Below are 25,437 nucleotides of genomic sequence, written 5' to 3'. Positions count from 1 at the left end.
TAGTACCAAGAGAGCTAAGCTTATAGGCTGGAAGTTTAATTTCTGCCATAGCTCAAAAATACCTAACCATTTCTACTTTCATAATACTTACTTCCAAACTTTCCGGGACCCACTGGAATGAAATACAATCCCTGCACTTGCAACACAGCCTTGGGATCTGGAGCAAATTCCACAAAAATTTGGATTGTTGGGTTTCTAGTGTCATCAGTTTGGTATATGGTCTAATTTGCACACTGTACATAAGCTGTGTGAGAGATATGGCTAAATATAATTTAACCTCAGTCACGTTCAGTTAGGGGTGTAGCAAGGTTGGAGTGGGCACAGAGACAAGATTTTAAAATGCACCCCCTCACTGAAACTCAGCTCATGAAGTAAAGAAATCTTAAATGAGACTGAATAGTTGTAACAAAAAGCATAGTAAAAGTTTTATAGATATAGATATATAAATACCCCAAAAGAACATCATCCTAAATTATTTTTTAAAAGATTTTGTAAATTGTGGACAATGCAGGGGCGTAACGATAGGGGGGCAGGGGGGCCACTTGGGAGGGGGCGCCAAAAAGTGCCCCTGCCAGTCCCCTGCTTTTGGCAAAAAAATATTTTTGTTTGATTTTTTTTCTTCTCGTCGTTACGGAGATCTCCGGTGGGCGGGAGCTCCCATTGGCTGCCGGAGAACACATGACCACCATGCTGGTTGTCTCAGTTCCTCCCTCCCTGCTTGCTGCACGCAGGAGGAGTGGAGCGGAGTAGTTTGCGAGAGCTGCTGCTGGGGACGTTCCTTGACTCTTGTCTGCCTGCCGTTTGCCCACCACACTGCCCTCTGGCTGCATTTTATTCTTCTGTTCTGCATTAACAAAGTAAGTTTCATTGCTCAAATCTCTCTCTCTCTCCCCTGTGTGTGTTGTGTGTGAGAGAATGCCCCTACTCCCTTGCATAACGTCCTCCTTTTAGCTCTTCTGTGCTTTGCATAGCAGGCTTCACCCACCCCCCGCACCCCTAAACCGAGGGTAGCTGCCTGCAAGTGGAGCCAGTGGCGCTCTCCTGGCTTGCATTGTGTGAGTTTCTGGCTTGCATTGTGTTTCTGGCTTGCAATGTGTTTCTGGCTTGCATTGTGTGAGTCCCGGTGGGATTGCAAAAGGAAACTCACGCAGTGCAAGCCAGGAGAGCGACTTGTGGCTCCACTTGCATTGCCCGAGTTTCCTTTTGCAATCCCACCTCTGCAAACGGAAACTCATGCAATGCAAGTGGAGCCACAAGTCACTCTCCTGGCTTGCATGCATGAGTTTCCTTTTGCAGAGGTGGGATTGCAAAAGGAAACTAGTAGTACTAGTACACAAGATCTTTGCAGCTCTGCTAGTAATTACAACTTCTGGATCATCCCTTAGCATGGGGGTGGGGTGGCAATTTAATTTGGAACTCTTTAATATAATTTTTGAATAATGTTCAGTCTGTCTGGATTAATACTAGGTTTATTCTTTATAGCAGATTTTTATTAGCAACATACAGTCTACAACATTTTCAGCCTTGTTCATTTGGTGCATATTGTAGATGTTCTGTCTCCAAAACATAAGTACAGCATCTATATTTTTGAAGGAGGGGAAATCCCATTTAATACAGTGTGAACAAATTGGTCCAAAAAGTAGCAATGGGAAGTTTTTCTTTCTGCCCCTGTAGCTTTAATAAGATAGAGTGCACAAATATAACTTGATTAACAGCTGCGATATTAATTTCCCTTTTTGGTTGCTTGACTCACAGAGAGAATCATGTCAAGGCAGTGGAGAACCAATTAAATTGATTTTAATCTTTGTTAGGGAAGATAACATGCCTTTTTCTCTCCTTGTTTAAATAATTAAAGTTTCAGTAGGTATTATTTCTGGCTTTAAAGAAATTGGTATCTTAATGTAATGGAATTCTTCTAATTACATACTTAATAGTTTTTTAAAAGTTAATCGCGGTTTTTCATTCAATGTGTATTTTGTTTTACATATTAAACTTATATTTTCCTTTGAGAGAGTTTTAAAAATAAGAGGAAATTGGGAAGGCTTTTTTAAAACAAAGAAAAATCTCACCCCTACTTATTCATGATCTTTTTGATTTGCCTGTGTAATTTCAAGCAAGTCAGATGTAATTGCAAATAACATGCAGAAGATCCCAGGTTCAATCCCTACCTCCAGGTAGGGCTGGGAGAAACTCCTGCCTGAAACCTTGGAGAGCTGCTGCCAGTCAGTGTGGGCAATAGTGAGCTAGGTGGACCAATATCTGACTCTGTAGACAGCTTCCTACGTAATCAAACCATAACTTGCCCTTATGTTCAGTCCAATTGGATGCATTCACATCCACAGCTTACATCCAATAAACTGCTGAGTAAGCCCTCCAAACTAGGATCACACAGTGTGGTTTGCAATTCTGGTATATGAAGGGCCCAAACCTCAGTTTTGCTGTTCAGGTGCATAGGCAAATGGTGATTTAATTAAACCAGGAGGTTATTTATTAAGACTGTGTATGAGAGGGAAGCAGAAAGAGGAGGAGATCATGGCTCAAATAATGGTGGCTGAATGTGGCCATTGAGTTTCCCAGGAATACAACCAACGTAAAGTGTGCTACAAATAGACATTATTATAGAATTAATAAACATAGAATATCTATGATAGACTAGAATATATGTCTATTATAATTTAAATCTCTATTATAATATAAGCATAAATCTTGAATAGACTAGAATATCTATGATGGAAAAGACTAGAATACCTGTCTTGTCTTTTCCATTTTGGGACACAAAACCTATTACTATGTTTAAAAGCATTTATTTTCTGGCCATGAGGACTGCAAACTTAGGCTGTTAGTATGCAAGACATTTCTTTAAAATATATATTTCTAAAGAGCCTTGTAGCCTCATGTTTCCTTTTCCTGTCCCAGTATACTTGCACGGATGCAGCCCACAACCCACATTTGACTATGACTGTGACACATTTCCATATTTCCGGGGGGAAGGAGGGGGGGGGCGGGCGCAATTTCAGTGCTTGCTCTGGGCGCCGTTTTCCCTAGTTACGCCTCTGGGACGATGCAAGTCATTTAATGGTACTAGAGAAAGACATATTGTTCTGGTAGCTCCAGGTCTTAACACTCACATCAGTTTCAGAAGATGAATACAACTGAAGGAAGCCCGGGCGGGTGCGCAGCTGGGGGAGTCAGTCATGTGTCTTGCAGTGGGCCCCCAGACAACTGTCTCCCCTTGCCCTATGATAGTTACGCCCCTGTGTTAAGTGTTTTCTACATTGAGTGGAAACAGTTCTCCAAGCTTCCAGGCAGGAATTTTCCCCTTTCCACCTGGAGATGTTGGCAGGGAGTGAATTTGGGGCCTTTTGCATGCCAAACAGATGCTCTGCCACAGAGATAAAACACCCAAGACCACAGCCGCTGTCACCAAGCATGGGGAAGCTGCCACCCTTAAACCTTGAGTGAGATTCTGGCCTACTTTCCTGAATCCCTGTTGCGTAAAGCTTTTGTACTTTGTGTTTTGCTGGTCAAATGACTGTAACAATAAAGATTTGATTGTGAATCCCTGTTGCACCCCTGCCCAGGAGTGGATTAACGCAGAGGGAGAGGAGGCATCTGCCTATGGTGACAAAATCTGAGCAGCGGTAAGTAAGTAAATTTATTATGGTCCATACAAAAATACAATTATAATTTACAAAATATTCAAATTGCTAAAACAAGCTCTACGGAGTTTGGAGGCAACAAAACAGAACTTGGCCACATTTATAGAAGTAACACGTTTAAAATTTGACAGTAGAAAAATCCAGGTACAATTGATCTGTATGGCCAGGATGGTTCTTTAAGAGAGGAGCAATAAACTTAATACGAGCATCCCTATAAAACTGACAAGACAGAATAACATGAAGAACTGACTCTCTGTCCCCTGAGCCACAAGGGCAATGATACAATGCATATGGAACCCGTTTATATTTCCCATCTAGGAGTGCAGAGGGAATGGCATTCAAACGAGCAAGAGTCAATGCTCTCCTAAACTTAGGTAAAAACATATGGTCTAAGTATTCAGCCGGTTTGTGGCTGCAGTTTTGAAGGTCTATATAGATTCCCCTTGGTAGTCGAGCACACTCCTCCTGCAGATCTATATCCAATAGTCGTCACCTAACAAAACATATCACCCTTTGGCCCCCTAAAGATCACTGGCAGGGGGGAGTGGTGATGGCTGGCTGCAGAAAGAGTGGGGGGTGAGGACGGGGGAGTCACACAGTGCCCCTTTCTTTAAACTCTAAGCCTGTTAATCCTCCCCTGCCCCTATCCCCTTGAATCTCCTCAGCATCTTCAAATGTTGCCCAAACGAGTTTCAATCTGTGAGTGCTTCATTTCTGGACTTAATTTGAGCAATTCTCTGAGATAAGCTACAGCTTTCCAAGATAAGCTAGAATGGAAGGCATGACACACAAGGCAGAGTAGATGAGAGAAACAGACGAAGAAACGGGATGAATAAAACCTCATCCGAGTAAGAAAGAAAGTTCCTTACAGTTTGTGTCTTATCTGGCACAACCCTTCCACCTTAAAATTTAGATGGATGGGTGTGACAGAGCAGAAGACTCATTTCTGAGTCAATCTGAATCTCATTTCTGAGTCAATCTACATTGCACAATGGCCTTATGGTGCCACAGCTGGGTTTGTGGTTGCAAGCATGATTTGTCTCCTTTCCTAAGCAAGGTCCGCCCTGATGATTAAGAGTCTATGTGTGTAAGATATTGCCCCTAGCAGATGGGGCTGCATCTGTAGGCTTGCATGCAGAAGGTTCCAAGTGCCCTCCCTGGCAGCATCTCCAAGAGAGGGCTGACTCCTGCGAGAGACTTTGGAGAAGCCGCTGCCAGTCTGGGTAAACAGTACTGAGCTAGATGGACCAAGGGTCTGACCCGATATATGGCAGCTTCCTATGTACCACTCATAACTACCCAGGTCATGATTTCCCTTCTTGTCATCCAGCCTACCTATTGCATTCACACGCATCCCCATTGCATTTAAAGTCACACTGACTGACTGGGCCAGCAGAATCAGTGGTGGTGGCGGCACCAACAGCATTGTGGCTACATGAAAGGGAAGGGGGGAGACCTATCCTCCCTCCTAATCCTCTCCAGCTGCTGCCTGATGGGGCATAGACTCCAATGTCCGTTAGGAAATGTAGCTTCCCCAAGGGCTATTGTTGTTGGTAAAACTACATTTCTAAAGGTCTACTAAGGTCTATTCGGTGTGCTAGTGCAAAGGACTGGCTGGAGATGAGAGAGAGAGAGAGAGAGAGAGAGAGAGAGAAGCTCTCCCATGTTGCCTTTCATGATGTTTGGAATGGTGGTACTGCTGCTACCCCTGGTTTGTCCGAAAAGTGTGGTTTAATGGGAAGGGGGGAATTTGGGAGACCAGGCATCTGTGCGGTCATAGAATTGGGTGAGTGAAAAGGAGGGGATGGAAATTCTTCTAACTCAGATGGCAACGTGCGTCTGAGAATAATTCAGTGGATCTGTAATGATCAGCTCTTCTTTTGGTATCGGGCCCCCAGAGGTCCTATCCAGGCCTGATTAACTGTCCAGCCCCTGCTAACTGGGCAAAGAGGCACCTTTTAACGTGATGATTCTCTGTATTGAGCAGGGGGAGAGCAACTGGCCCGATCCACCCCCAGCATAGGACCTCCAGTGATGTTTCTTTTTAGATTGTGAGCTCTTAGGGGACAGGGAGCCATCTTTATTTATTTGTTATTTCTCTGTGTAAACCACCCTGAGCCATTTTTGAAAGGGCGGTATAGAAATTGAATGAATGAATGAATGAATAAATGATTATGAACCCCTAAAGGTCTAACAGAGGACTGAGTCACTAATATCTCTAGAGCATTTTCCCAAATGACTGCAACATCTGTGTAATCAATATAATACTTGGATGAGAAGAGTGGATCTTATATTTTAAAAAACCTGCCAAGGCAAGTTGACAAATTCTCTCCCACTGTCACATATGTCAAACCTTCCAACAACTGAGTAACTAGAGCATTCCACTACACCTCAAAGACTTAGTGAAATATCTGATCAACTATGCTAAACCAGGGAGGGAGGGAAGAAAGATGCCTAGGTTGCTTAAGAAACTGGAACACTTGGAGAACACATAATCTCATCTTCTCCACATTTAACATCTATGTGGGTGTTGTTGGATTTCTTCTTCTACTACTTACCGGGGAGATATAATTGAGATGGCACTCCAGCCCTACTTCAATTAAATCTGCCCAAAGGAAGGACACTTCAAGTTCCATTGAACACAGGACAAGATATGGCATTTGCCCAAATCCTTTGGCTATTGGCATATCTATGGATTCTGGTTGTGTCCTTGCTGTCTGCGTGGGCACTTTATTATGATTTCACCAGGACACACATTCCTTCTGGACTCCCACAAGGCATGAAACTGCGGATTAGTAATATTTTGCTGAATTGTGGTTTTGGATGGGTAAGTTTGGCTTTCTAAAAATATACTTTTTCCCCTGTCAATTTGTTTGCATGGGGTGCAGGATGCATGGAGGATGCATCAGTTAAAAGCCTGGGTGAACAGATGTGTCTTTAAAGACTTCTAAAAAGTTGTCAGAGATGGGGAGGCTCATATTTCACTAGCGAGAGGAAGTGGAGTGGTGGGGGTGGCGGTTTGCTTGAGCAGAGCGGGGTTTAAATTTGTGGAACCAAGCAGCCCTCTTAGCTGAATTCCTTCCAGCAATTTGGTTCTTCCCCAATAAGTTGCTTGTTTTGTGTCAGAAGTTTGCTACCATAAAAAGAAAGCTTGGAAAGGGACATCCTTCAGTCCTTCTCGTCTTGTTTTGACCAGGCTCGGACTGGGCCACTGGGCGATAGGGCATTTTCCCGGTGCACCCCTCACGATGCCTCCCTCCACCCCTCCTCAGTCTCCGGCCTTTCTTGCAGAACTCTCTGTTGGGCTGGCCGAGGACTGTCTGAAGCAGGCAGGCTGTGAGGCTCTGCCTCTGTCTCTGTAAGAGAAGGAGAGGGAGCAGCAACAGCAGCAGCAACGAAGCTTCTTCTTCCTGTGTGCCCAGCCAGCCACAGCGCCTGACTGCTGCCAGGGAGCAAGCTACCCTTGTTGAATTTACGGCCAAGGGTGGAAAGAAGCCCAATAAAGGTGACAGGCTAGAAAGGCGGTAGGGAGAGCACAAGTATATCCCCCTACACACCAATGAATAGGAGCAGGGTGGACAGGACACCCCACAAAAGTTCTCTCCCCCCCCCAGCCCTGACCGACCTTTTCCCAGCCTGTTTTCAGTGCTTCCTCTGAACATTTTCATAGAAAGCAAGAAATGCAGTGCAGATCATGTTACAGCCTTCTTCTCAGGCAGGCAGCAGAAACAAAAGTTGTGGTCTGTAGACCTGAAGAGCAAGATTGTTTGTATGCTAATTAAATAGCCTAAGGTCTCTCAGGGGCTCCTTTTGCAGGAAGAAGGGGAAGGGCTGGACAGGCTCTGACACCTTTCCTCTGCTCAAAAAGCAAGGCGGGACAAGGGGCCAGCTGACCATTTTATTGGCATCAGAAAGAGCCAATCAGCTAAATGGACACTGTAGGAGGTGGGGGAGCACATTCTCCAGTCAGTGCCTTGATCTGTCCTCCTTCCTTCCATGGAGTGAGTTGATTGGCTCTCCACTTTTAATTTCCGGATTGTGCCCCACCCATAGTTTGGTGTGAGGAAAAGTTGAACTCTGAAGTTCAACACTGCAATGTTGTATTAATTAAAACGTCATTTACCAAAGTTCGCTTTTTATATCTAAATATTTATTAAGGGCAAAGCTCTGCGTCTGGACTCTTGAGAGACGGGGGAGTGAAATTTTATTGTGAAATGTGACAGTGTATTGCATTTACTAGACATTGGTTCAGAAAATTGCCGTTTCTGTTGACTTTTGCACTACTTCAGTATGAGTGCCCAGGCTGACCACAAGCCTGAGCAGGAGGAAAGCTAGGATTCCACAGGCTTGCCAAATCTCCCTTATTAGCCAGCGTGGTGTATTATTATATATGGTGTATTATTAGCCAGCGTGGTGTAGTGGTTAGAGTGCTGGACTAGGACCGGGGAGACCCGAGTTCAAATCCCCATTCAGCCATGATACTAGCTGGGTGACTCTGGGCCAGTCACTTTCTCTCCGTCTAGCCTACTTCACAGGGCTGTTGTGAGGGGAAACTCAAGTCTGTAGTACACTGCTCTGGGCTCCTTGGAGAAAGAGCGGGATAGAAATGTAAAAATAATAATAAATAATAATTCCAAGGGATGGCCCTTATTTAAAGAGCCCCCCTCCCTTACACCAGGACATCACAGATGCAGAAAAAAACAGCAGCAGGTGCCCCTTGTTTGCAGGAGTCCACATTTCCACATGCCAGAAAGATTCTCCCTCAGGCACCACGTCTCAAAACGTGTTGCTTTTTTCATAAGTTTTGTTCTAGCAACCGAGGGAGGAGGGGAGGAAGGGAAGGGGGAGGCATTCCTGTCCTCCTCAGTGATGGACAGCACTGTGCAAGTCAGGCAAGGAAGGGAATTTTACATTTTCTATCCTGCTCGCTTTTCCTCCATGGAGCCCAGAGCGGTATACTACATACTTAGGTTTCTCCTCACAACAACCCTGTGAGGTAGGTTAGGCTGAGAGAGAAGTGACTGGCCCAGAGTCATCCAGCAAGTCTCATGGCTGAATGGGGATTTGAACTCGGGTCTCCCCAGTCCTAGTCCAGCACTCTAACCACTACACCACGCTGGCTCTCTATATAGACTAAACTGATTGCTAGTAGGTGACTTCTCTTTCTTCTCCACATAAAACTTTTGCTATACACTTTTGTTGTGGTTGCTTAATTGGTTACATGTTAATAAACAGTAAATGGTTGCCCCCCCCATTCAATAGTGTAATCATTGTCCTGACAAGAGAGAGACTGTATGTACAAAAAGTACAATGGTGTGGCGGATGCGAAGAGAGACTTTTAGGCTGGCTACGGGCCTGACTTATGGGCACCTAGGAGATATGATCGCTAAATGGAGCCTCTTTGTTCAGAGGCAGTGTAAAAGCTGGGAAGGAATTGCAAGAGAGGTTCAGAGTTGCTGCGGTAATGCACAGCGTGACGTATGCGGCGTGCGCATGCCAGCGGTGGAGATGAGCGCGTGCGCAGCAAAGGGCGCATGCGCGCCGCCAGCTCTTCGTAGTTTAAGGCTTACAGAGACAACAACGGGGGCAGGGGCGGCAGGGAGGAACTCTGCCACCCCAAGAACATTTTTAGAAGCACCAGCGCCAGAAGGGGAAGAGCAGCGGGGGTGGTGGTAAGTACTACCGCCCCCCCTTAAAGAGACACTCCCCCACCCTTCCGAACTGCTAGAATTCCGGACCGGTCCGGGGGCCTTTTCTATGGCCCCGGACCGGTCCGTGCACACCACTATTGAAGAGCACCACAACACCATCGGGGCCACACAAATCACCATCAGCCAATAACAAAAAGCAACTTTACTGGGAACAGCCTATATGCTGCGACGATATCTATAATAACAGCAACAACAATATTGATAATAAAATACAGCCATCCCAGGTCCTTGGGAAGGACTCGATGTCTGGATAAAACAAACCAGTCAATAACACCTGTGTATTAATGTGTAATATTACTGTGTAAATAAATTATGACTGTGTAAATAAATAATAAATAATAATAATAAATAAACACCATGGGCACCGATCAAATTACAACACATCAGCTACAGAAGGCCACACTACTTGGGACGGCACGAATACTACGACGCTATCTTTAATTTTTCTTTAGTTATCCTAGACCCTTCGAAGGGCCTGATAATTAGGGTACCAAATCCAGTCAATAACATCTGGTAGACTGTGTTAATAGCACAACAACAACAACACAACAACTCTATTTGTTAGCCACCCCATAACAAATTGTTCTCTGGGAGGCTTACAACATGTGATTTGCCTAATATTCCTGATCCCCCTAAAGGTTGTGATTGAATCAACTCAAATTCAGATCAAATTTGAAACTGGTCCGAAAATTTGATTTGAAATGATTTTGAATTGATTCAACTCAGCGTTGGCACATTTTTAACCAATCAGGCTGCCTGAATGGTTTTTAAATGGTATCAAGTGGCTCTCAAATCAATTTTGAATTAAATTTTAAAAATTTGATTTGAATCCAAATCAATTTGCCCTTTTAAGGGGTGATTAGATTCAGATTTGAATCACTTGAATCACCCAGATTCGAGTTGAATCAATTCAGATTTGAATGGATTTGCACAACCCTACCGTTGATATTCCTGATTCAACTCCACGCCACGGTGTTGTCCTTGCAAACCACAACTTTTTCCTCGGGATTGTACAGCTCCGATCTTTGAAAGTTTTGCAAGGAGCTCCTTTCCTCACCTTTCTTGCAAAACCTGCAAGGAGAATGAGGAGAGAGGAGGCGGCAGCTGTTGATAACCTTCCCATCCTGTACAACATTTTCAAAGCTTGCAAGAGTCAGTTTTGAAAGAGATTTCGCCAGCAGCAGGGTTGTGAAACAAGGAGGCCTTGACAACCTGCCTCTAACAGATGTTGTCTGTGATACTTCGGTAGCCAGGATGCTTGGCTTCTTTAGGCTTGGGGAAAAGAAAAGAATAACAGAAGGCCAGGTCTTCAACCAAACAAATAAATGTGCAGCATGCTCATTGGAAAAAGAGAGGTCAGCAGCAGTTAAGAGATAAAGGCAGAAGGACGGAGAAGGGAAGGAAGAGGGGGAAGAAAAGGAGAGAAAGGAAGAAAAGGAGAAGGAAAGCAAAGACAGAAAGGGAAAGACTAAAGGAAAGTGGAAGAGATAAAGAATGGAAAGCAGCAAGACTTTCTTCCTATTTATTACCGAGGACGTCCGAGACAGGCCACAACATATCTTTAAAGGTGTGCACTTTAAGGTGTGCACTTTAATGAACATGGGAAAGCTGGTCTTGTGGTAGCAAGCATGGCTTGTCCCCTTAGCTAAGCAGGATCCACCCTAATTGCATATGAATGGGAGACTAGAAGTGTGAACACTGTAAGATGTTCCCCTCAGGGGATGGAGCCGCTCTGGGAAGAGCGTCTATCTAGGTTCCAAGTTCCCTCCCTAGAAGCATCTCCAAAATAGGTCTGCGAGAGATTCCTGCCTGCAACCTTGGAGAACCTGCTGCCAGTCTGTGAAGACAATACTGAGCTAGATGGACCAATGGTCTGACTCAGTATATGGCAGCTTCCTATGTTCCTATTTCTCTATTATTCCCCATTTATTTCAATTGCACTTTATATGTTTTAGTTATATGTTATATGCTTTTCGTTATATGCCTTATACGTTTTAGTTAAATATAATAATTTGACTAGTAATCCCTGCTAATTGAGCAAAGAGGAACCTTTAAAAGTGGTGATTCTCTAAGATTTAGCCGGGGGAAAGCAACTGGCCCTCTCCATCCCCAGCACAGCATCCCTCCAGTGACTGTTGCTGGTGTCTCTCTTACGTTTCTTTTTACATTGTGAGCCCTTTGGGGACAGGGAGCCATCTTACTTGTTTGTTATTTCTCTGTGTAAACCGCTCTAAGCCATTTTTGAAAGATGGTATAGAAATCGAATAAACAAACAAACAAACAAGAGCGTGCTAGGGTTGTGAACGGAACCGGCATGACCCAGGGCCTCACACAAGCCATTTGTGCATACGTGGTGGTGTCCAAATTGGCCGCTGTGCCGACTTACGGAGGCCGAAACCGGCCAAAGGACTGGCCCAACCGGCCGGCCGGGGTCATAATGGAGGCCGGTGGGGGGAGGAGTAACCTCTGCAGACCACCCGCCCGCCACCTCAAGGAACTCCCCAAAGCAGGTAAGTGCCGAAATATATATATATATTCCAGGGGTGTTTGGTCCGAGGTGGGACCGAACAGGGGGTGGTTTGGTTCGACCCCAAACCCTTGAACCGAACCAGCTCGACGTCGAAGTGGCTCGACATCGAGCCGGTTAGCACACCCCTAGAGCATGCCTGTAACTTGGAATATCAGTGGTGGAGCCAGGGGAATGGGGGAAAGAGTTATCCCTCAGCCCCAGCGACCCCACCGGGCACATGCTACACATGCCAGTGAGGTCATGTGAAGTTTTCATGACCCTTGCATGTGAAGTCATGTGCAAGGGGCGTGCCTGAGCACTAGTGGGCCCATGTGAACCCTCTGGAGCTCATTCCTGCTAACTGAGCAAAGAGGCACCTTTTAAAACTGGTGATTCTCTTTATTTAGCAGGGGGAGAGGGACTGGCCCTATCCACCCCACAGCACAACATCCCTCCAGTGGCTATTGCTGCTGTCTATCTATCTTATGTTTCTTCTTTAGATTGTGATTCCTTTGGGGACAGGAGAGGCATTTTATTGACTTATTTATATCTGTGTAAACCGCTTTGGGAACTTTTGTTGAAAAGCGGTATATAGATATTTTCTGTATTTGTATTCCCAGCCAGTACTTTCTGGCCAAGTCGATTTCGACTCCTGGCACCCAAAGAGCCCTGTGGTTGTCTTTGGTAGAATACAGGAGGGGTTGACCATTGCCGCTTCCCACGCAGTATGAGATGATGCCTTTCAGCATCTTCCTAAATCGCTGCTGCCTGATATAGTACCAGTGGGGATTCGAACCAGCAACCTTCTGCTTGTTAGTCAAGCCTTTCCTCGCTGCACCACTTAAGGTGACTTCCAGAAGGTTTAGTCCCCTGCCAACTGAGCCAAGAGGCACCTGTTAAAAGTGGCGATTCTCTTGTATTGAGCAGGGGGAGAGAAACTGGCCCTCTCCACCCCCAGCACAGCACCCCTCCCTTGGCAGTTGCTGGGGTCTGCCTTATGTTTCTTTTTGAGATTGTGAGCCCTTTGGGGACAGGGATCCATTTCGTTTATTTTTTTATATCCAGGTAAAATGATTTGGGAACTTTTTGTTGAAAAGCAGTATATAAATATAGAAAACAGGCTCCGACGTAATGCCTTCAAGACTGAGTTGCTTTTGCTTACTCCTCAATCTGGCCAATTGCCAAGTCGGACTCTCTCCCCGGACGGGGTTGCGCTGCCCCTGAAGGAGGTGGTCCACGACTTGGGGGCCCTCTTGAACTTGTGGCCCCTGCTTGAGCGTCAGGTGGAGGCCATGGCCAGAGGTGCCTTGGCCCAGCTTCGGCTGGCCCGCCCTATCTTGACCAGCAGGCCCTGGCAACGGTCACTCATGCCCTTGTCCTCTCTCACCTGGATTACTGTCATGCGCTCTACCTGGGTTTGCCTTTGAAGATGACCTGGAAGCTTCAGTTGGTCCAGAATGTGGCGAACCACCAGCTTATGTGCACTAGGAGATATGATCGTGTGACACCTCTCTTGCGGTCGCTGCATTGGTTACCTATTTGCTTCCGGGTCCAATTCAAAGTGCTGGTTCTCACCTTTAACACCCTTCAGGGCTTAGCGCCTGTTTACCTTCAGGACCGTCTCTCCCGGCCAGTTCTGTCCCATCCTGTGAGATCTTCTCAGGTTGTCCTTCTTTCGGTCCCTGGTCTCAGAGAGGTCTGTAGTACTAGGGCCCTTGGAAGGGCTTTCTCTGTTGCCCCCCCCCTTCACTTTGGAATTCTCTTCCCCTGCCCCCAATTCGGTGTGCCAGAGGATTCGGTCAGATTCAGTCTGCCCTTGCAGCCTTTAAGATCTTATTGAAGATGTTTCTTTTCCACCAGGCGTTTTCCCTTTAAAACTCAATCTCCCTCTCTCCCTCCCTCCCTCTCTCCCTTGCTCCCTAAGTCTTGGATGCTGTTCTTGCCTTTTACACTGCCCCGAGACTGTGGATTGGGCAGTATATTAAATATTTTAATAAATAAATAAATGCCGTGTCCGTATTGCATGACCCCTCGAGGGCGTTCGTCACGGGGGTGGGGATGCCAATTAGGGCTGCCAGGAGCTGACCTCCCAGGTTCTTTGAACCTGCCTGCCCAATTATAGCTCTGCCCCTGTGCAAGATCCTCTACAGACCTCCCAACGCTGCCCAAGTGATGCCCTGAGATGACATCCCCCTGCCCCAAGAGTTTCTGCTTTCTGGTGAAAACATTTGCAATGCAGTTCTTGATATCATTTTTTATTTACTGTCAGATGCCAGTAAGATACATTTGTGAAGACTGAATCACATAGCAACGTAGGAACATAGGAAACTGCCACATACTGAGTCAGACAGACCATTGGTCTATCTAGCTCAGGATTGTCTTCACAGACTGGCAGCGGCTTCTCCAAGGTTGCAGGCAGGAGTCTCTCTCGGCCCTCTCTTGGAGATGCTGCCAGGGAGGGAACTTGACACCTTCTGCTCTTCCCAGAGTGGGTCCATCCCCCAAGGGGAATATCTGACAGTGCTCACACATCAAGTCTCCCATTCCGATGCAACCAGGGCAGACCCTGCTTAGCTATGGGGAGAAGTCATGCTAGCTACCACAAGACCAGCTCTCCTCTCCACATCAAAATTGAATATTTAAAAAAGACTGACTGGCCATCAACCCCACCCTAGTCACCTGGCTAGGTCCCAGGAATGGTGGCCAAACCCCCTGGTAGTCCTGGGTGGCGCCCTGTGGGATGATGGTCTCGCCATCTTGACTCTCTCCATCTGAGAGCAAAGATGGAGCCAAGCAGTCAGCAGAGATGGGAGAAGGCGGGCAGATGAGGGAGCGAGGAATGAGAACAAAGGGAAATACCAATGGGGCAAAAGTTGGGAGAACAGAGGGAGGGCAAGTAAAGGCAGAGGAAAGGCAGGACTTCCAGGGGATGTGGAAGGGCGGGACTTCCGGGGGATGTGCCTCATGTGCTGCACTATTTCAGCAGAGGGAGAGTCTGGGTCTTCAGACAAGAGGTCAGACTCAGTGGAGAAGGACGCTGGGCAGGAGGAATAATGGGTGAAGTCAACCCATTCTCCTGTGACACTCTGCCCTAAATAGTGGGGCTGAAAACAAGAGTGAAGAGTGATAAGAGTTGCCACAAAAGTCATAGATAAGTCTAGCTCCTGGATGTAATTTGTTTGTTTGTTTGTTTATATAACATATTTTATACCACCCAAAACACTTGTGTGCATTGGGTAAGTGCTTGTTTGGAAACTGAATGGAACTGAATCCTAGTCACATGGGGCAGGTGACCAAAGATAGGTAGGTAGGTAGATAGATAGATGAAGTTTATTATGGTTTATTATGACCAATGCAGTTCTGCTGCTAGATGAATATGCTTCTGAGCCTGGCTTAAAATGCTAGCTTAGCCTTTAAAGCCCACAATGACATGGAACCTGATTATCTTAAGGACCACTTCATCCCATATAAACCTCAGTTTATATCCCATATAAACCTCAGTTTAGATCAGTGGGGAAAGTTCTCCTCACACTACCAACCAAAAGCTGGTGGTAGCACCCAGGGACAGGGCCTTTTCAGTGTCAACCCCATACCCCCAGCACTCCCTCCCTAGAGAGTCTGGAATGCCTCCCACCCTGTCTGCTTCTAGTCATAGTCTGAACGCACCTTGATTAACAGAATCTTCCTGAAAGAGTTGCACTGGCTGCCAGTTTGTTTCTGGGTCCAATTCAAGGTGCTGGTTTTGACTTTTAAAGCCCTTAATGGTTTGGGCCCGGGGTATCTGAGGAACCGCCTGCTCCCAAGGGTTGCTGCCCGCTTGACAAGGTCATCTGAGGGGGCTCTGCCTACAATGAAGGAGGCTCATTTGTCATGCACTCGGGACAGGGCCTTCTCTGTTGTTGCCCCCAGACTTTGGAATGCTCTCCCAGTGGCCATTTGCTCCTCAGACTCCATCACAATTTTTAGAAAGCTTCTTAAATCTTGGCTTTTTACCCAGGCTTTTGCATGACTGTTTCTGTGCTGCTTCTATGTGTTTTTATTCTTGTGTCTATGTGTTTTTATGCTTGTATTTTATAGTTTTTAAATTAGATTTGTTTTATATTTTTAGATTAATATTTTAATTGTCATTTTTATTGTATGTTTTTTAACTTTTGTAAACCGCCTTGGGGTTGTTTTTAATGAAAGGCGGTATAGAAATTCAACAATAAATAAAATAAATAAATAAACTGTCTTGCCTTGCTTCATCAACGGGCCACCCCTGATATCACAATCTGAGACCCAAAGCAAGCACTTTCAGGATCTGACCCAAATAAATGCATATCCCTGATGCTACTAAAGAGAGGGCATCTTCTGAGACAGCATTCTTTGACATGCAGTGGGCCTTTTGGCCCAGATACTCATTGTTCCCAGGGTACCATAGTGTAGCTTCTCTCTACAGCCCCTGAGAGTATTGGATGGAAATGTGATTTAGCCAATGCATATCTTGGCCACAAACAATTGTCAGAGATATTGAAATGTCACATCAGCTTGTTTTCAAAAAAGGAAAAGTCGTAGCAAATTTTGTGGCACAAATAATCCTATTGTGGCAGTTTTCAAAACACACCTGAAAACCCATCTTTTCACCCAAGCTTTCTCAGCTTCCTAAATTTTTTAGGTTTTAATCTCGGGTTTATTTTTTAAACTGTTAAATTGTTTTAAGTTTTTGTAAGTGTTTTTAACTTGTTTTCTGCTATTGTTAACGGCCCAGAGATGAAAGTTTGCGGCAGTGTACAAATTTGATAATAAATAAATACATATATACATACATACATAATATCCAACAAGGAATCATAAACCAACCGCCTTTGTTTGATGCTGCTTTTACTTAGGCATTCCAGTTGGTCCCAAGTTATTCTGGTCAGGGTGTGCACTGACAAACTGGGACTGCAAACTCTTACAATAATTAAACTAACAAGAAACCTGAACCAGTTGGAACACCGACAGGGATAGCACCCAGATGAAATCTCAATAAACAGGGTATCCTCTTGATGTTTTGCTTCAGCATTCTCTGGCTCACATTCCTAGATCTTGATTCCATCATGTTTTGTTCCAAACAGGGTCTGTTTCTGGAAAAACTTGGCATCTGCAATAAATATGTAATCTTGAGGGTAATAATGAATGGTCCAGCACTACGGGATGACCCCAAATTGCTTATTAAGGACCTGCATTTTGATGGTGTCCCAGTAAGGCTGTACCATCCCAAAAAACCATCGGTTGGAACCAGGCGTGGAATGGTCTATCTTCATGGAGGCGTTGGCCTGCTTGGAAGCATCCGTAAGTCCTCTTATATTGCTTTAGAATAATTGATAAGATCCTTTCAGATAACAGTTCCTGAAATGTTTGTTAGTGAGCTAACCAGGTGGGGTGAGGGGGGAGAATTGTGCTACTCCCGTTAGTATTTCTATTTTAACGCCTATATCCGGCAGCAGCCATATAGGAAGATGATGAAAGGCATCATCTCACACTGTGTGGGAGATGACAATGGTAAACCCCTCCCAATCCCCCTTGGTTCTTGGCTGGCTTGTTTTCATTCAAATCTTGTGTTTGGGAACTGGTTTGCTTGCTGCTCATGCCCTCGCATGTGTCAGTCTGCTTGTCATGCAGAGCGCATAGCATTCTGAGGCCACAGCAGAAAACAAAACCTGAATCCAAACCCTAACCCTTTTTGCACAGCATGCACAGGTTTATGGCTTTTATTTATTTTCTTCTCCATCACTTCACTAGTAGTTTTTAATTAATTCAAGTGCCTTAGTTGTTGTGTTTGAATTTGGGTAACCTCATGGCTCATGGCTGGGCATAGGTTCTGTGTGAGAGATTTCTTTGCAATGAAATAAAGACTTGTGTTCAAGATTTTTATTCAAACTTGATTGTTTGCATTGCAATAGGTTCTGTTGCCACAGGGTCCGTTCCATTGCAGATTATTTTTTGATGCAATGCATGCTGTTGTCATCACTCTTCTCTCTCTGTGTGTGTGTAACCTTGCTGTACCAGCCCTGTATGCATCCAGTTATCTGAACTTAATTTGCTTAAGGCCGAGTGGGAACAAGCAAAGCAAACAAGCAAGCAAACCAGTTCCCAAAGTAACACAGGTCTCCGCTTGGGTGGAATATGTGTGTAGTAGTGTTAGTTGCTTTTTGTTTATTGTTGCTGACATGCTTGGGGGAGAGAGGGCATTTGATGTTAGTCCTGTGCCTGTCCTGTGCCCAATACACTACCACACTTGCTGTTCTCCTGCACATGGGGGGTGGGCCATGGGCAGTGGATTTCATTGTTTAATGTGCACTGTGTGTTGTGCAAATTGCAATTCAAGGGGGGGGTAGGACACAGTGGGTGCGGTGCAGGGTGTGCATGCGCAAGCAGCGGTTTGCTACACCCACCCATAGGGAACAATGCGGGTGCTCATTGTTGTCTGTGGGTATCTCCTAGGAATGCCACAGTGGGTTGGATTCTTGGTCATCATCATTTTGCACCAAAGAATCCATTCAGAAGACATCTCAAAAATTTAAAATAAGAACAAAACCCAGTACCAAACAGATTTGTAGTTTGGGGGGTGGTTGGCACCCAATGTGTACTATACCACAACCTGCTTTGGGCCACCGTGGCACCACCCACAGGGAGTAATGGGGCTGCTTGAAATCCCCATTATTCCCTATGGAAGGAAAAACACCATTTCAAATTCAAAAATTCCTTTGAAAAATATCACTCCTTTGCCCAATTTATTTGGGATTTGGGTGGTAGTTGTCACCCATTGGGCACTATCACTCAACCTATACTGGTGCCCCCTGGCCCTTAAATTTTCCCTGAATTGATTTGAGTTTGAATATGAATCAACTCAAATCTAATCTGGGGTGATTTGATGGGGTCAGATTTAAATGGGGTCAGATTCGAGCTCGAATCAGATCTGGCAGATTCAATTTGTGCTTGAATTCCATCAGAAAAATCAATTCATGCACATCTCTAATAGATTGTACTCAGGAACTTTCTGGGAGTGACTTCTTCTTCTTCTTCCCAGAATGCTTCTCACTCTCTCTATCTGAGCATGTCACCAGCGGTTAGATATAGGTCTTTCCTATCATTATGTACTTCTGAATAATGCAGATTAGTTTAGCCTTAAGACAATCTCCATGCTTATCATTTTCAAGATGTTGCCCACGAGGCCTTGTTAACTTCTGCTTTAATGGGAGTGAGTTAGCTCCTGAAATATTTTGCTATTTCAGAGCAATAACCCCTAACATATTTGAGATATGGAATCAATAGTTCAGCATATAGTTTATACTCCTCTGATCTGCAGTACAGCTCAAGAAGATACTTCAGCAGTCTGTTGTCCTGAGCCAGACATGTTTCTACCGGAGCACAGTCTTCATCAGTGGCATAAACTGTGATGAATCATTGTGTTCCCATGTGATTCTACATAATATAAACATATACACCAAATCATGTTGCAATTGGCTTGCAATCTATCCAGTGTGATTTCCCCTTCAACTGGGAGGTATATTCCCCCTCCAGTTTCTATTAAATAGATCCCCCCCAACAATTATATAAAAAACAATAGTAAACTAGCTGCATAAGCCACACAACTTGGCAACACTGATAAACTAACCACAAGAGGGGAGCCAAAGGCACTCCTTGCTGAGGGCGCGATTTCTCCTAGGGTTGGCCCATCTCATGCCCCAACTAATTGTTTGAAAAGCCTTTCAGAAACTGTCAGAAATAATAGAAACTGAACTGTAAGTGTGGGATTGGATTTGGTTCTACTTTGTTTTCCACCCACTAACCCCATTTGAACTCTGTTAGTAGTTAGAATACAACAAAATAACATAACTGTATCAGCTCCTGGTGTTGCCTCCTTCACAACATAGGTTCTACACGGAAAGAGACATCACCAGAAGATTTTCAGGAAAGAGACATCACCTTGCTAAACAGCAATAGGATAAACCAAGTAATCACCCTTGGGACAATTTGTATTTTTCAGAAGCGTATGACAGGGTTTGCCGCTACATTGCCAGAAGAAGTGACACAGTAGTTTTGTGTATTGAGTAAGTAGAATCACTCTTGTTGGACTAAGAAGGAGTAAGCCATTTTGGAACTGCGGCTATAGCACCCCCTTCAGAAAACATGAACTGTTTAAGATCATCTGTTGAGAGGTTCAAAAGCTGGTTGAGATAATCTAGAACAGGGATTCTCAGCATTGGGTCCCCAGATGTTATTGGACTTCAACTCCCATAATGCCCAGCCCCAGTGGCCTTTGGTTGGGGATTATGGGACTTGGTCCAATAACATCTGGGGACCCAACGTTGAGAATCCCTGATCTAGAGAGGTTCTCCTGCAGTTGCCACCAACTCGTTTGGTGGCTACTCGGGAACAGGCCTTCTCTGTTGCTGCCCCTGGACTTTGGAATGCACTCCCTGTTGAAATAAAAGCCTCCCCATCTCTGGGAATTTTTAAAAAGGCAGTTAAAGACAGATTTATTCACCCAGGCTGTTAATTAGATGTATGGTTTAAATTTTTAATGCTGGTTTTAAATGATTTTAATGTAAATGTTTTTAATGTTTAAATGATTTTAATTGTTTAATTGATTTAGTTTTGATTTTAACTGTTAATTGTTTTTAATTGTTTTTAATTGTTTGTTGTAAACTGCCCTGAGCCATTTTTGGAGGGGCAATATATAAATCAAATGAATGAATGAAAGAAAGAATGAATGAATGAACTATTTATAAGTAGAACCAAAATCCCTTTGAGTGCCAACCTGAAATGTCCCTCTGTTTTCTCCACCATATTCTGAGGTGGTGGAAATGGAGGGTTACTTTCAGCAGCTTCTTAGGTGGGCCTAAGAAACTCTGAGATATTTCTGAGACTATCAGCACAGCAGTCCCCACTTCTTTTTTCCAAGATGATCCTGAGCATCCCAGAGTGTGCTTTTGCACACACCATCAACAGGGGTTGTTCCATGAGCACACCCACCCTGATGTCACCAGAGGACATCCTGACACACTCTTTGGGGCATCCCTTAATAGTGTGAGGGGGCTGTTCAATACCTGTCTGAACAGGTTTGGGTGCCTGGGTACAGGGTGTTGGCAGAGCAGCTGGCCGCTACAGGGGAAGGGAAACCAGTAATTTAGTAACTGTTTCCACTTCCGGCTGCCCTGTCAGCTCTCTGGCCTTGGGGAGCAGTTCCAGCTTCCCACAGAACCTAGCCTTGCTCCTTTGCAATGCCAGGTCAGTTCAGAACAAGACCGAAATAATCCATGACTTGATCATGGATGAGGGAGCCGACCTGGCTTGTATAACTGAGACCTGGATGGGGGAGGCTAGTGGCCCAGTTTGGACCCAGCTTCTTCCAGAGTTACTCTGTTGTGGAGCAGGCTAGGGGATGTGGGGAAGGGGGGTTGGAGTGGCTGTGATCCATAAGGATACCATTCCCCTTACCAGGGACCCTGTGCGACAGTTGACTTACATTGAGTGTGTCTTTCTGAGGCTGGCAACTAGAGATAGATTGGGGATTCTGTTGGTGTACCATCCACCCCGCTGCACTGGAGGGGTGGGGTATAAATATTATAAATAAACAAATAAATAAATAAATAAAGTCAGGGATGATGTAGCGGTTTCCTGCACATGGCAGGGACTGGACAAGAAGATCACCAAGGTCCCTTCCAACTCTAATATTATATGATTCTAGGGTTCTTATGTGATGGGAGAGTGCACCCATCATGATATGTTATTGCCCTGTGTGAATGCTTCCCTTCCCCCCCCTCCACTTAAGCAGGTCATAACTTGGAGAGTGTGGACTGTAAAAGGGGATAATGTTTAACCATTTGCCATGTCATGTGGAATGACAAGATGCTTCTCGTTGTTTTAGATATCGTTTATCTCCGGAGAACCCATATCCAGTCCAGCTAACAGACTGCCGTGTGGCTATAATACACTTCATGAAGAATGCCGAGCACTATGGGGTAGACCCCAACCGCATCAGCCTTTGTGGGGACAGCAGCGGAGGGACTTTCTGTGCGCTCTTTTGCCAAGAACTGGTGACCAGAGCTGATCTCCCAAGGCTCAAAGGTCAAATCCTAATCTATCCTTTCCTGCAGGCCCTGGACTTCAACCTGCCTTCCTACCAGCAAAACCATTCAGTTCCTATCTTGTTCAAGAAACGGGCTATCCAATTTGGTATGGAGTTTCTTGGCCTAAACTCTAAAGATGCGGATAGGCTCATGATAAATGCCCATGTTCCTGCAGATATAAAGATGAAGTTCAGTAAATGGATTAGTGCTGAGAATATTCCAGAAGAGTTTAAGGTGAGGGGCTATGTGAAGCCGCAGCCTGCTCCGTTTTCAGAAACACTTTATGAAAAGTGCAAAGCATTGATTTACGAAATTAGCCCACTTATAGCTGAAGATGCCATTATTCAACAACTTCCCGACACGTTCCTTTTAACCTGCGAGTATGATGTTGTCAGGGACGATGGAATTTTATACAAGAAACGGCTAGAAGAAAAAGGAGTTCCAGTGTCGTGGTATCATGATAAGAACGGCTTCCATGGGAAACAATTTTTAATCAATTATGGGTTTTTAGAGTTTCCCGGTACTCGAAAAAATATGCAACGCTTAATACAGTTTTTAGAAGGTCTGTAGGAAGAATTCATTTTCATCTGGCGTGGTAGTTTTGAATGGCTACATAGCAATATTCCTCTGGTTTTAGGAAACTGTTTGAATCCCCCCCCCCCACACACACACACAAATCAAGTCTTTGACATTCCTGTAACCGCATAAACTGTCCTGTTGTCAGTATTGATGATGAAGCGGTTTCCGAACTATTCTTAATAAAGAAATGCTAAAAGTGTAATTTTGGGGGAAGAAAGGATGGTAGCAGTTCTCAAAGGATCTCTAATTGCCTCCACCCATAGCAGCACTCTTTCTTAGGTACTACTAGGGCTGTGCCTTAGTCGTACATTGGACCAATAATCAGATATGAAACCATGAAAACCCTATTGAAGCATTTCCCACAGGAAATTATTCCAGGGGGTGGGGCGATGTCTTTGATAGCAGGAACCCATGTGATACTGTACCACATTGTGCAGCTGCAACACACAGGCACATAGGAAGCTGCCTTATATGGTGTCAGACCCAGTATCATTTTGTATAATATCCAGCCGAGTACAAGGCTGTCCCCGTCACCTTCTCCCGCTGATCATTCCCAGCATAATTGTCTTTTCGAGTGAGTCAGCTCACATGACATGACCAAAATATGTCAGTCTATGTTGGGTAATCTTAGCTTCTAGCGATATTATTGGTTTAACTTGATCTAAAACTTCCTTATTTGAAATTCTCGCTGTCCATGGGATATGCAACAATCGCCTCCAGCACCACATCTCAAAAGCCTCCATCCTTCTCCTATCTGCCTTCTTCAAAGCCCAAGTTTCACAGCCATATGTGGCTATTGGAAATATTATTGCATTAACCAATCTGCCTTTGGTTAGGAAACTACTATCTTTGCTCTTCCAAATTTTATTCATGCTGATCATTGCGGTTCTTCCAAATGCTATATGCCTCCTGATCTCTGGGCTACAGTCACCACATTGATCGATTTTAGAGCCAAGAAAAATAAATTCCTCTACTACCCCAATTATCTCATTATTGATCTTCACTCTGACGTGTAGTCTCTGCAGCCGTCAATATCTTTGTTTTCTTGATATTAAGGTGCAATCCAAATTTTCCACTTTCTTCTTTAATTTTTAAAATTAACCATTCTAGATCTTTCTTGCTTTCTGCGAGCAATTCACACGAATCACATGCACACAAATTGATATTATTTCTGAAGAGAAACACACTGGCTAAGTAAGGGTGCGGGTTCTTGTTTTTACTTTTCTGGGGGGAGACAAGCTGAACAGGCAACTTCTGCCACATCCCGACTCACTCAGCAGCAACTCGGATGTCCAAAATGCCAGAGCAGGGGTGGGGGTGGGGTGAGGAGCACATGACCCCAGGAGAACCAATCAGGAAGCTCCTTCTGGGAGAGGGCGGGACCAGCAGAGAGAGTATTAACCCTTTCTTGACTCTGCTGCTGTCCAGGAAATGCTGATTGGGATCAAAACTCATGGGGAGTGTACCTGTTCTTGCACACACACACACACACCGATCCACCCCCAGAATGGTGACCTGAGCTGCAGTCTCTCTGCAGCGGCAGCGACTACAGAGTGAGCGAGCAACACGGCAGTGAGCAGGGGCAGGCTGCTCGGTCTTGGAGCCTCCTGGAGAGCAGGGCCAGGGCAACCGTTGCTTGCGGACCCCCCTTGGGGCCCCCTCTGAGGCTGTGGGCCAGGAGACATTAGACTCCCTTTGTCTTATTAATGGTACGCCCATGAGAACACATGAAATCACAACAGACAAAAAGAAGAAAAGAAAATACAACATATCTATCATCTATCTATCTAATGCAGGGCTGCACAACTCAAATGCCCTAGTGAATGCCCTAGAACCATCCACAACTTGGCATGCAGGGGCCAAAGTCAATTTTAGCACATTACATTAAAATTAAAAATATTATTAGCTACTTGTGGATCTATTCCCCGTCAATTGACCCATAGTTTTAAGCAAGGATAATGGCCAGAAAGTGGGTCCTGTCCCTCTTCAATCAGTGGGGTCCCTGGAGTGCACGTCAGCCCCAAACAAATGCCAAGTCCTCTCCTTTCCCTAAATTGTTGCTTTCAGGCTGCAATCCTAGGCATGCATACATGGGAGTAAGCCTCGCTGGGAACACCATGGGACATATTTATGAGAAAATATGCACAGTATGGTGCTATAAGGCAGTTTCCAGCGTCTGTGTTGCTGCAGGATACTCGGGGGCCAGTAAAATAGCCCTTGCGGGCCGAATCCGGCCCCCGGGCCTTATGTTGTGCAGGCCTGATCTCCCCAAACATTCATCTCTGTAACATACAATGCAAAACAGTAACATACAATACAAAAACAGCTTGAGCTCATTTGTTTTGTAACGTACGATACAAAACAGCTTCAAAACTCATTTTAGAATGAGTGAAAAATCAGATCAGATTTGAAAACCAAAATTTAGAAGGTCTAGTGAACAGAAAGGTCTTTATCTGGTGCCTAAAAGAACAAAGTGACAAAGCCAGGTGAACGTCCCTGGGGAGGCTATTCCATAAATGGGGTGCAACCACCGAAAGATCTGGCAAAGTTATGGGATGGAGTCTTTTGCTAGGAAATCCAGGAGGTGTGCTTAAAACTCTGGCTTTTATCTCCAGTTGCACGTAACATTGTTTATAGCAGTGTTGGACATCGTTACAGCTCTTCTTATGAAGCTGGCAGGGGTGCCAGGGATTGGGGGCCAGCCGGCCCCCACATGTTCCAGGAGCCTCCCGATCAGGGTTCTTGTTTGCAGCCTCCCGGTCAGGGATCTACTCGTGTGTTGGTGACACACAAGCAACAAAATGAGGTTAACAGAGCACTTGCTCTGTTAACCTCATTTAAGGGGAGGGTGTTTTAGGTGGGGTAACTGCCTTGAGAGTACC

At 45.0% G+C, this 25,437-nt stretch overlaps 1 protein-coding gene across 2 annotated transcripts; it reads left to right on the top strand.

Annotated features, from left to right (window-relative positions):
- The first annotated feature begins 795 nt into the window (after positions 1 to 795).
- LOC128338570 (arylacetamide deacetylase-like 3) lies at positions 796 to 23,533 on the top strand. Of its 2 annotated transcripts, none has more exons than XM_053281240.1 (5): positions 796 to 857; positions 3,582 to 3,645; positions 16,976 to 17,192; positions 19,891 to 19,954; positions 21,775 to 23,533. In XM_053281240.1, exons 3-5 carry the CDS (start codon positions 17,033 to 17,035, stop codon positions 22,544 to 22,546), a joined length of 996 nt encoding a protein of 331 aa, XP_053137215.1. In that variant the 5' UTR covers positions 796 to 857; positions 3,582 to 3,645; positions 16,976 to 17,032; the 3' UTR covers positions 22,547 to 23,533. The 2 variants fall into 2 exon arrangements, with proteins under 2 accessions (XP_053137215.1, XP_053137214.1); XM_053281239.1 differs by having other exon boundaries at positions 798 to 857; positions 3,582 to 3,641.
- The last annotated feature ends 1,904 nt before the right edge of the window (positions 23,534 to 25,437 follow it).

Source organism: Hemicordylus capensis, chromosome 16, assembly GCF_027244095.1.
Source record: "Hemicordylus capensis ecotype Gifberg chromosome 16, rHemCap1.1.pri, whole genome shotgun sequence".
Classification (NCBI taxonomy): domain Eukaryota; kingdom Metazoa; phylum Chordata; class Lepidosauria; order Squamata; family Cordylidae; genus Hemicordylus; species Hemicordylus capensis.
The sequence above is the reverse complement of the archived record's forward strand: the minus strand, read 5'-3'. Positions and strand labels throughout refer to the sequence as shown.

Coding starts and splice junctions, on each gene's coding strand:
- LOC128338570 (XM_053281240.1), top strand. CDS start 17,033: ATGAATGGTCCAGCACTACGGGATGACCCCAAATTGCTTATTAAGGAC. Junction 17,193..19,890: donor TGGCCTGCTTGGAAGCATCC/GTAAGTCCTCTT, acceptor TGTATTTTTCAG/AAGCGTATGACAGGGTTTGC. Junction 19,955..21,774: donor ACAGTAGTTTTGTGTATTGA/GTAAGTAGAATC, acceptor TCGTTGTTTTAG/ATATCGTTTATCTCCGGAGA.